Genomic DNA, 12,971 nt, shown 5'->3' on the forward strand with positions numbered 1-12,971 from the left:
GAATTCAACTAATTATAAGATTATAACCTCATCTTAAATAATGAAAATAGTTAACAATCTATAATTGTTCACAACAATGCCCTTACAACTCACATGACATATGTTTAGTCCAATTCTAATAAATCATTTCTATCATATGATTACATTATCTCAAGCTATCCAATTCATACACACCAAATCAAGTTCATTTCAATTTAAAGCACATCAGAAAGATTACCAACTTGCAAAATCTATACAAATACAAAATTAGCTTCCCTTACTTGATTGGAAGTTCAAATAGCTCTAAAAGACCATCAATCACTACTTCAGCTCAGATAACTCTATCTATACCTATAGATCCAAATTTCATGATTAGAGTATGTGGTTAAAATCATTGGTCAACAAGATGTAAGCAATTCTTTAATTTTCAATTGAATGAAAAACACATAGGATCTTCAATTTTCATGATACTCATTATTCTCACATACATAGAGAAGAGAACTTACCTCGATCCATTGTATAGTTCTTTCCTGTCAATTGTTCTCCCTTCCCTTACTCCTCTTTGATGCTTTCTTGATGATATAGAAATTGTCAAAGATGTTTTTCTCTGTCAAAGTCACAGTTTCTTTTTCTTTCTTGAGAACGTTGTTTTTTTTTCTCTTTTACTTTTCAGAAACTTAACGTGTCAACAGAAGTAAAATGTTTTCCCTCTTTTATGATATTTAACCAACTTTAATAAAATACCAAAATGCCCTTTATTCAAATGAGAATAGAGGGATTAATTTTAATAACTCTAAAATAATGCCTATAACTTTAATACCTTATATTCTAATAATCATCACATTAGAATTTGTATATCAAAGTTATACTTTAAATTACATGAACCAATTCTTGAATTAATATAATTTAACATTCTCCCACTTGGTTCATGTGATGACTTGAAGATCTAAAACTAAACTTTAAGTGTACACCATTCATTAGAATTATCAAGTCATCATCCTTATATCAATTGAAATGATCGAATCATGGTGGACAAAAGTTATTAACGACAAGATTCCTTCCATGTATCACATAATCAAACCAACTCAACATAACTTTAATCAATCTTATAACTTTCATGTCTCTAAAAGAGATATAACATGTTACCACAATCAATAATACATGTATATAACTTAATGTGGATAACAACATAATGAAGAAAAACATAACTTTAATTGAATTCACAAGTGTCAGTACAAGCATATAACTATACATATCCATATAGATAAATAACATCATCATGTTAATAAAGAGATATTGAATTCTTTGAAGTCATTTAATTGTTGGCCTAATGTATGTACAACATGTAGACTTGGAAAATATCTTTGTTAAAAGACAACATAAGTTTAAGAACTATGTGCAAAGTATTGTTTCGTCCCTAAAGCAAAAAACTCCCATCTTACATAATTTATTATTTTTCAAAATAGATGAAACTTGTTCAGGTTTTACACTTTGTCAAAAAGTTTTAATCAAAACTAAAATCTCCTCCTTTTTCTAGTACTTAAAATAATAAAATTCAAACACAAATATTTCAATCAACAAATCAAATCTACACAATCATTTTCGACCAACAAAGTGTGCAGAAATATAACAAAAAGCAAAAGTTTAATGGATTATCAAATTTTCGAGAAACAAAATATAATCCTTAGTCAATTAAGTACATATTGTCTCTAAGTCAATTTCATTTAAACATTTATTTGTAACATAATAAAATAAAATCACATTGCAGGAGAACCTTTCTTACATACAGCTTAAAATAATCTACTGTTCCCATCTATATTGATATAAAATTTTCTTGGATCACGATTATTCTCAAAATAAAAAATCTTCCACCAGTATTAAATATTACTTTACTAGTACATTAATTCAAATAATTGGAAAGTAGGTAGTAGAACATTCATTCACACTCGTCTACCATGTGATGATAAAAAAAAGAAAAAAAAAAATCATTGGTCGACCATGTGAAACCGATCTGCGGTTATGTCTACGCGACGCACACTCTTATTTGAGGTGGTTTTTGTCTCCACATGGAACTCTTAAGCTTACGCCTCCACGTTCTACATGTTGCTAATGCATTGTAGTCAACGTCAAAAACCGAACCCAAATTATAAAATCCATGTGGGGATTTTCTTATCGTTTTAAATTCAAAATTAAATTGACACGATTTCATTCGTCATAGTTCCTTTTAAAATGGTATTATTAATTATTAATAATAATTATTTATATAGCTTTGTTACGTTTATCTTTTCTCTATACCAATTTTATCTTTTAAATATTTTTTTTAAATTAATCATTTTTATTTGATCCTTATTTTTCAAATTTAACTATTTTTTGAATTAAAATAACTATTTATAATAAAAAAATATCTATAGAATAAATAAAAATTATTTACAATAAATTATAAAATTTAATTATATTTTTTATCATAAAACAAAGTAAACACATTTATGTGTTTTCACTAATTTTTAATATTTTAAAAAAATTAATAATAATTTAAAAAGGATATTAGAAAACTTATACTCAAAAAGATTAAGAAAACACTATCTTTTTGGCTGCATGTTTATGATAGTCTAAAACCAAATCTGAGTAGAATTTCTACTGATAACTATACCACGTGAAGTCAATATACGGAACCGGTAGTTGTAGCTGGGATCCTCATGCATGCATTTTTTTAATATATGCATTCTCAACGTCTACCTAATTTTCTTTTCTATCTATTTATTGTATCAACAAATCAAATAATGTTACCTAATTTTCTTTTCTATCTAGTTATTGTATCGACAAATCGAATGATGCCTACTCTTTTTATTTATAATTTTTCTTTGAGTTCCACCTCACACACTCTACTTTCACGTGTCCCTTTATCTTATAATAAATTCACCAAATTTCATGGGGATTTCCTTTTTTATGTATTTATTTTTTCCTTTACTCGTTTAAAAATGTAAAATAAAACATTAAAACTAATTTTTATGTATATTCAAAATAATGTATAGACACACTTTTATATTATTTAAAAATAGTTAGCTTTAAATTCTACACAGATTACCAGTAAATAAATAGATTACGTTTCACTGTATCTCGCATCATTAGTGAATGGTTGTAAAATTTTGAAGTTAAATATAATCTTAGTTTTTTTAAAATTAGAATTCTGTCCGAAACTTTAATCTTTAATATATTTTAGTTTTCAAACTTTAAAAATAATGAATATAGTTATTTTAATTTAATTTTGTTAATTTTTTTTATCGTATCAAATACATTTCATTATTATATTTGAGTTGTTTATATATTTGACTGAAAAACATGACACGTGAAAAAAATTAGCGTCTCAAAGTTATGAATATAAACGAATTCCAATTCATAAAAAAATATAATGTATTCTGAACTTTTTAGCATGAGTTAATTTATCATAGTTTGTTTATAGCTTTTTTTATTTTTATAATGTAATTATTTTATTATTAAAGAAGGTATTATATTATTTAATTACATTTTTTTTTATAATATTATTTTATAGTATTAGTTTTTATATTTTTTCTTTTATGACTATTACTTATCTTTAGGTGTCTTTTATTTACTTTAGAGTGGCATTAAAATAAAAATTTACAGTTTATATTATAAATGATAGGATAAACAAATTTCCTTATTATTTTAAAAATGTATATAATATTCTAAATTTAAAATCTCATAGCCTTTATATTAATGAAAGTATAAGAATATGATAATTGATTATATATGAAAGATAGATACGATGGTATATAAAAATTATTAAATATAAATTCTCAAGTATTATATGTGATTCTTCACTGTGATATTGTAAGATCTTAACACTAAAATTAAAGATTATTTTGGAGTATTACAACGTAGCTATTTTGTATTTTCTCATTCTATCAAATTCATTTTGGTTTTTAGTTATTATAATTAATTATTTCGTTTGAATAATTAACCATTGTAAATTAAATTAAACAAAAATAAAATTGTAGTTAGAATAAAATGAAGATTGGACGAGAGTTTCTTTAAAAGCCTCAAAACTATAAAAAAGAAGTCAGGATAGAAATCAAGAAAAAAATATATATTAATATGAAGTATTTAGGGTATTACAATTCATATACCCTAAATACACACAATCAAACTTTGCTGAGCCTTAGGATCCATTATTTTTTTATATATTGTAGACCAAACAATGGATCCTCTTAATCGAAGATTTAAGAAATATAACATGTGTAAAGATATAGTTTTATTTTTGGTTTAATAGCTTATTTTGTCCCAATTTTTGGTGAGTTGTGTCAATTAAGTCCCTTCTTTTAAAAAAGTGTCGTATTCCCACTTAGTAAAATTTGTCTCAATCAAGTCCCTTCCGTTAAGTACACAGAAATGTCGTTAATTTTTTTTCTCTCCCCTCTGCTCCTCTGTGCAAACAACAGTATTTGTCAGGCCTATATGCAGGTCCTTTTCTTTTGTCTTTAGATTATGTTTAGAAACATGATCAGGACTTTTTTAACTATATAATATCATATTTATTACTTAAAAATTGAATAAATATATTTAAAAAGTGATTTCTTTTTTATGCAGCATACAAAAAAAAGTCTTAAAGCATAAAAGAAAGTTGAGAAAAGCAAAAACCATGAATGTTATTTGGTGATTTGAAGTTCACATGTCTCTTTTTTAAAATAATCGAACGTGGAAAAGCAAATGGTAACATGCAGTGCTATTTCTTTCAAATTAATTTTGTAGTTCATGCTTGGAAATGTTGGAAATTGAATCGTGACAAAATTTAAATTTAATTTTGAAGAATAAATTGGAAAAAAGGTTGCAGGGGTAGTTCCTAATCCATGGTAGTGTCTTTTTTTCCTGAAAAGAAGCTTAAGGTTGGAAGAAAAAATGGTGTGTAGTGGAAAGACTACATATATATAGTAGTGTATTTTTAATTATGTTTTTAAAATTTAAATATAATTTTATTTTAATTTCTTTAAGTTACTTAAATTTGATTATGGTAATTATAATTTTTTTTAGATAAATAATCGATTTAGTACCATCAACATTAATATATTTTATTTTTAATGTAATAAATAATTATAATTAAAGTAGAAAATTTTATTTTTATTCATTTTGTTTGAATTCTATTGATCTAATGAATTGTTACATATATTATTAAAGCCAAAAAAACATATTTATTAAAGGTAAAATTAGTATTACTAAATGAGGACCAAATTGATATTTTTTTAAAATCAGAAACTAAATTGACATAATCGAGCAAAATTGGAGACAAAAGAGGCTATTAAGCCTTTATTTTATACAGTAATCAAGTACTTAAATAATGATGATCTTGGGAGTAAAATTTTGTTTGAAAAATTAAACTTATATAGAGGTGATGAAAATAGAAATCAAGTTTTGAGATATTGAATTCTTTGAAATCATTAAGTTGTTGGCTTCATGAATGTATAACATTATAGATGACAACGAGTATGGTCAGATACAGATAGTGTTTACACACAACCTGATTTAAAAATGAAAACTTCACCTGCAACTCGATCCTAATATGACTTACTACTCTTACAAATATTTATTTCAAAAAATTTTCTGGATATTTTAAAACTCGCGGATATTCACAAATATTAAAAAATATATATTTTATTCATTTTTAAAATAAAATTTAAAAATAATATATAAAATTTAATATAAATAAAATAAAATATAAACTATAGATTAATGTTAATTGAATTTAATCTAAAAAATATAAATTAATTTTATTTTAACTTAAATTAAATTAAATATAAATTAAATATAAATTAAATATAAATTAAATATAAATTAAATATAAATTAAATATAAATTAAATTATTATTTTTATTTTTTTAAGTAACAAGTATCTAATTTGGATAGTATAATGATATTAAAATATCAACTATTCAGAACCTACAAATAATAAACATCCGGTACTACCAACATTAAATATTCTATTTATGGTTGCATGTACTGAAACAATATTTTAAAATACTATTATTATGTCACAGGCTAAGGTAATAATGAAATCTCACTCCAGACCCCGCTCAATTACTACAAGCCAACTGGCGGTATGGCTTGGTGCTGACAGTATAATTATTTTATAAAATCAATTAAAATCATATTTACGAAAAGACCCCAAATTCAATTTCGAGATTGTTTTCTGCCAGCTACTTTGAACAACCAATTGCCCCGCCATTTTTTCTTGACTTCTTTTTGTCCAGCTTACCATTTTCAGGACTTTATAAATAGACATGCATGGCAATCAAAGCCAACAATCAACAGCACAAGCAAATCTTCAAGCATGGCTCTGTTGTATTTTGCTTTGCTCAGTCTGCTCTTTCTCTTTTCTCTTAAGCTCTTGTTCCAAACAAGAACATTTAGAAACCTTCCTCCAGGGCCAATTTCTTACCCTATAATCGGAAATCTCTTCCAACTCAAACAGCCTTTCCATCGCACATTCACTCAAATGTCGCAAAAATACGGTCCAGTCTTCTCTCTCTGGTTCGGTTCCCGACTCGTTGTCGTCGTTTGTTCACAATCCGCGGTGCAAGAATGCTTCACCAAAAACGACATCGTGTTGGCGAACCGACCTCACTTTCTGTTTGGCAAATACATCAGCTACAATAACAGCACCATCCTTCACTCCTCCTACGGCGACCACTGGCGCCACCTCCGTCGCATCTTGTCGCTGGAGGTTGTCTCAACGAACCGTTTAAACTCCTTCTACGAGGTCCGAAGGGACGAGATCATGAGGCTGGTGCAAAAGCTCGCTAACCTCTCATCGAACCACTTCACCAAAGTGGATCTAAAAGCCATGTGAGTTTTCATCAAGTCAAACAAACTTTGTTTACGTAACATGGTTAAAGAGTCTTATATAGAAGTCAACATAAAATAGCCCATTCTAAGAACTTGAGATTAAATATTTTTTATTTTGAAATAAATAAACTAAAATTATACATTAAAAAAATATAGTGACGACAAATGCCTTTCAACATTTTTTGTATATAATTTATAGCGTCTTCAGAAAGTGTAAACTGCTATTCTTATAACACTAATTAAGAAATAAAAATGTTTTTTTATTACTAATATAATTTTAAGTAAATTATATTGATCATGATTGAAGTTTCCTGATGTTACACAAATATTATCTGGAATTTTTAATACTTAGTAATCTCACTTGTAAATAATACACAATATAATTATTTCAGATACATAAATGAGTTGTCGTAATGTGAAAAATGTGTTTTTATGATGTTTCCAAACCATTGAAGGGTGCTCCATGCAAAGAGAATAAGGAAGTAAGGTAAACATAGAATAAATAAATAAATAAGAAAGAGATGGTTATACAGTTGACGTAACTAAATAAAACATGTTCTGTATTTTTTATTTTATTTTTAATGTTAATATCTTGTAATTAAGGTTTATGGAGACATCATTTAACACTATGATGAGAATCGTGTCTGGAAAAAGACTTTTTGGTGACGATTGTGATGTGAGCGATGTGGAAAAAGCAAAAGAATTCAAAGGAATCATCAAAGAGTTAGTGATATTAGCAGGAGTGAATAATCGTGGAGATTTCTTGCCTTTCGTGAGATGGTTTGATTTTGATAATTTGGAGAAGAAGCTAAAAGGAATTGGTAAGAGAACCGATGCATTCTTACAAGAACTCATCGAAGAGCATCGTAATGGAAAAAACAATGGAAATACTATGATAGATCATCTTCTTACTCTACAACGATCACAACCTGAACAATATACCGACCAAATCATCAAAGGACTTTCTCTGGTAATTAATCATTTATTTAAATATGGTGTTTCTCATTTTTATGTGTACATCACTATTTTGTTTTCGAAAGTGATAAAATTAACATGATGAACATAGTTATCCAAATAATTACTAGAAATATGTGAATGTGCAATATGTATGTCAATCATCATCACTTAATCTAAAGTGTAATTTTAAATGATAACTTTAAAACCTTTGTGTGTATTAAAAAAAGAAGAAGTATATTTACTTCAGTAACAAATTTATCGTCCATTTTGTTTAGATTCAAAACAAAAGAATAAAATTTTTGGTTATCTAGTAATTAATTTTAAAGAAATTAAGAAGGATATTTTTCCCTTCTGTTTATGCATTGATACTATTTTTTATTGTTTTTACAGAGCTTGCTACTTGCCGGAACAGATACATCAGCTTTAACTTTAGAATGGACAATGGCTAATTTATTGAACCATCCAGAAGTTATAAAGAAGGCAAAAAATGAAATAGACACTCATGTAGGATCAGATCGTCTCGTAGAGGAATCTGACATGTCAAAACTTCCTTACATTCAATGCATTGTTTACGAGACACTTCGATTGCATCCTGCTGCTCCAATTTGGTCACCACATTTGTCTTCAGAAGATTGCATTGTAGGAAAATATAATCTCCCGAAAGACACAATTGTGTTGGTGAATGCTTGGGCTGCCCATATGGATCCAAAAATGTGGAGTGATCCAACACACTTTAAGCCTGAAAGGTTTGAGAACGAAAATGAAGTAAACAGGTTACTTTCATTTGGGTTAGGACGGAGGGCTTGCCCTGGATCAAACTTGGCTCAACGCACAGTTGGCTTATCCATAGCTTTATTACTTCAATGTTTTGAGTGGAAACGAATTGGTAAGAAAGAAATTGATATGTCCGAAGCAAATGGAATTACTATTTCAAGAAAAAATCCATTGGAAGCTATGTGCCTACTCCGTCAATCACCAACAGTTGAGAATATGTCAGTTGAGAATATGTCTTGATTTATGACGTTATTTAAATAATAAACATGTTCGTATGGAGAATAAGTATGTATGCAGTAAGCATTATTTAATAATTTTGTAAGGGTTGAAGTGAATGTCATGTAATATCTTTTAAGTTCTTCTTTTACAATAAATTATTACTTTCTTTATATTTTTTAATATAATAGTTTTTTTTTTATAACATTTGATTACTCATGTATGTGTTATGAAAAATAATTATTGAGAGTATTATGAATTAAAATAATAAAAGATAAGTATTAGCGTAATGAAGTATATATAATAGCGATGGTTAAAGCTTTTTCTTATATATTTTTAGTCAAATTCTTGTTGTATACATAATACATGTTTATTATTTGTTTTATGAGCATGTGGTGTGCACTAATATTTATAATAATTTGTGCATGTGATTGAAAAAAATTAGTTAAAGTGGGGAGAATGAAATTAACATATTAATTAAAATATGTGTGGAAAGATATTAAAATAAAATATATTATCTAATAATTGATCATAATCAATTAAGATAAAGATAATTTTATTTTAATATATTATGAAAACAATAAACTTTTACATTTCACACAATAAACCTAATATCATCAAGTATGTCTCTTATTTATATTATGTTAAAATGAAAATACTAGTCATTAAAAGAAAATAATGAGAGATGTTTGAGAGAAGAACAGTTTTGCTTCAAATCTAGAAATCAAGTTGTTAGGAAAACTTAGAAGATTTGGAACTTTTTGATTGGTTGTGAGGTAAGGAAAGGTATGTTTAGAGTCTGTTTTGTATAATTCTAAAGGTTTGTTGTTATGAGGGTGCTAACATTGCCTTTTGTATTTGTGAGATGTGCTGCCATGTCTATCCATGAATTTTTTAGTGATTGGGTCATTGAGATTTGGATTGAAAATTTATGCATTGGAAGAAAAAAATCACTTACGCTAGTATTGTTTTCAAGAATTGTTTTGGCTCTAAATTAATTTCTGTTGCTGCCTTGCCAACGTTGAGTCATGCGGTGCTTTTATTTATTGTTAAGCCAATGAAATTGTTTTTGAAAAGTGATTGGAAAATTTTCTTTAAGAACAAAAACAGCACCGGGAAGTATATTTTTATCACGTTGATTTTCTCATCACATATATTATGGTGTTTTTTATAAAAGTTGTGTGCGTTCATACACTGATGTCATCAATAGCACAATCTTAAATTGTTAGGTAAAGTGTTGTGAATGTTTTTGTTTCAAAACATTTCCTCAGACAAAAGCCTTTGGGCGTTAAAAGTGACAGCGTTCAAGCCAACGCGCCTTATGTTGAAGTTCGACCTTTATTTAGAAATTGGAGTGACGTATTGACCACTTGATCAGTGCGGCATTGATATCATGGTTTTGATAGATTAAAATAATTTATATAAAAACTCATGTATTTTTTTATATCCAGGGTTACGTCAATTCATAATCTTTATTTTGTTATTGTTAATATTATAGTTTTTATTATTAAATAAAATTTACTAATAATAAGTATTATTAAAGAAGATTGTAGTATTGGGATATATATATATATATATATATATATATATATATATATATATATATATATATATATATATTAATTATATGACTGAGTTGTATATTTTTTTAAAACTTATAGTTTTGGTAGTTATTAAAATATTCAAGATATTTAAATGTTGGCTTTGGTTAATAATTGAGAACTTGTGTGGTATTTTTTATTTGGTTTTAGTAACTGTGATATTAATTTGGGATATGAGTTTTTAATTGTATTGGTGCAATGATATTTGATGATTATAAATCTGTTTTGGTGCCTTGTTTAATTTTGAAAAATATAATGCAATTTGACAAGTAAATTGGAAGGATTTGAGGCTTGAAACGTGTTGATTTTCAGTGCGCTATTATTGGCTGGAAAAAGTTGGCATTTGGTGCAATGATAGTAGGGGCTGTTTTGGGCATATTTTGGTGTGATAAACTCTTTAATTTAGCCGCTACAATATTATTGGGATTGTTTGGTATATTATGACAATCAGTTTTGGATGGTTAAGTTATAATGTTAGTCATATTTTTTTTATAGTGCGTTTTTGGGTTTGATCATATATCTTTTATATGAACTGTGATGTTTTATGCTATGTAGTTTTTGAGTGGGATAAAGAGGTGGGTTTGAATGAGTTATGAGGTTTATATGGTGAATCATTGTGTAGTGTTGGTTGTGTGTGATTGATTACTAACACTTTGTTTCTTACTATCTCTTTGGTGGTAAACTCGAGAAAGTCATATGTGTAGACCTTGTTTTGGTAAACAAGAAAGTCCTATTTTGGTAAATAGGTCATGCTTTGGCGATTAGGAAAGTCCTACTTTGATGAGTATGCCTTATTTTGGTAAACATGAAAGTCTTGTTTTGGTAGAGGTACTATATTTTCCTACTAACATCCTAAATTGGGATGTTGCATTTGTGGTGAGACAAATTTTTGAAATTTTTTTGGGTCTTGAAAAGTGAGTTCGTTTAGTTTTTGTTGTGTATATCTGTAACTTGTTGTAATTATGTTGTGAATGGTTGTTGAGATTCTTGTGGAGGAGTATAATGTTGTACATGGTTTCATAACGTATGCTCAAATTGTTTTAGATTTGATTTAATTTTTATTGAGAATTTTGTAGCTTGTTTACATGATGTGAATATCCATAAAGTCCCTTTAAAGAGACTCAAGTGACGTATTATATGTAAGTCTTTGGTTGTAGACGTCATTGGATATTTGATTTGTATGAGAATCTTGTTTGTTTTTAAATAAATTATAAAAGTACCATGTTGCTAATAAGTCAGAGCTTAGTATGGTGGGGGTAAAGGTCTCATGCAAATGTCTATGTGTTGTAAAAAAAATTGTTTAAGTTAAATTGTATAAAATGTGAAATAGGAGAAATAAGATAACTTAAATATATATTTAATGGACATATAATCAATGAATTAAGCTTGACTTAGTGGTTGTATGTTGTATGCTTATTTATGAGTGGGTTCGAACCTAACTGGCAATGAAACTTTTTTTCTCCTTTTACTTCTTTGTGTTTTCTTTAGGGTTTAGGGAATATAAGATTAGGATATTATAATTCTAGGGTTCAATAATTCATTTTGGGGGTGTGAGGAGAAACTTATAGAATGGACGAGAGAGAATGGGGTGTAAGCATGCAAAGCAAACATTCTAGTAGCTTAAGAGTGAGAGAATGAGTTGAGAGAGAGACACAAAGGGTTTTGGAGCATAGTGGTAGTGCTTTTGTTGTGAGGAAGAACAAATTCTAGGTATGGGGAGCTATTCCAATTTTTATTGATTGCTTGTATATGGTATGATGTTTTTCTATTCATTCGGGTATAACGTGATGTGGGAAAGGTATAATTGTATGCTCAAGGCAAATGAAAATAGGATGATGATATAGAACAACAGGCCTAAATAGAAATAAAACTAAGAACTAAACAAGAATAACTAGGAAATGGAATCAAAAGACTAAAACTGTAAGAGAAACACTAGTGCAACAAGGGCTTTAGACGTCCGTTCTTTTGGCCTTTTGACGTCCGACGTTCCCCCGACGTCTTTGTGGGTGACGTTACTCAGACGTCGGGGGTTCACACCGGACGTGTATATAGACGTCCGGTGTGTCAGGCCGGACGTGTATATAGACATCCGGTGTGTCAGGCCGGACGTGTATATAGACGTCCGGTTTGTCAGGCCGGACGTCCATATAGACGTCCCCACGTGCCCGTCTGACGTCCCCATAGACGTCCGTCTCCTCCCTCCCCCGACGTCTACCTGCCTGATTGTTTTGTGGTAGGGGCTAGGGTTGGACGTCCGTTTGTGCACTGCCAGACGTCTATAGACGTCCGATAGTGCACTAACCGACGTCTACTGGGCGTTTTTTTTTTAAAATTAATTTATTTTTGCAATAAAACCACACCTGAAAAGCAGAAAATTGTCCTAGAACAATTTTGCAATAATATAAATAATCGTTTCATATAAACAAAGTTCTACTTAATGTAAACTATAATCCACTACTAAAACTATCAACATAAAACTTAAACTAAAACTAAGCAATGTTCAACAACAAATAAAACTATTCCTAACTCCATCTTTGAAGAAGATAAGCGGTCCACTCCTGCCTTATCTGTTTAATTGTGTCGTCTGGA

General features: G+C 28.5%; 1 protein-coding gene across 1 annotated transcript; it reads left to right on the top strand.

The window, feature by feature from the left end:
• The first annotated feature begins 6,305 nt into the window (after positions 1-6,305).
• On the top strand, positions 6,306-8,949 carry LOC124835762 (cytochrome P450 81E8-like). The gene is made up of 3 exons (XM_088101844.1): positions 6,306-6,834; positions 7,438-7,804; positions 8,182-8,949. The coding sequence occupies exons 1-3, from the start codon at positions 6,320-6,322 to the stop codon at positions 8,803-8,805; spliced, it is 1,506 nt and encodes a 501-aa protein (XP_087957970.1). The 5' UTR covers positions 6,306-6,319; the 3' UTR covers positions 8,806-8,949.
• The last annotated feature ends 4,022 nt before the right edge of the window (positions 8,950-12,971 follow it).

The sequence above is a fragment of the Vigna umbellata genome, chromosome 11 (genome assembly GCF_029865625.1).
Source record: "Vigna umbellata cultivar VRB3 chromosome 11, Vumbellata_1.0, whole genome shotgun sequence".
Lineage (NCBI taxonomy): Eukaryota > Viridiplantae > Streptophyta > Magnoliopsida > Fabales > Fabaceae > Vigna > Vigna umbellata.

What these genes read in the sequence shown, in the direction of transcription:
- LOC124835762 (XM_088101844.1), top strand. Translation starts at nt 6,320, where the DNA reads ATGGCTCTGTTGTATTTTGCTTTGCTCAGTCTGCTCTTTCTCTTTTCT. An exon ending in AAAGTGGATCTAAAAGCCAT is followed by an intron (nt 6,835 to 7,437) that starts GTGAGTTTTCAT and finishes CTTGTAATTAAG; the next exon opens with GTTTATGGAGACATCATTTA. An exon ending in TCATCAAAGGACTTTCTCTG is followed by an intron (nt 7,805 to 8,181) that starts GTAATTAATCAT and finishes TTGTTTTTACAG; the next exon opens with AGCTTGCTACTTGCCGGAAC.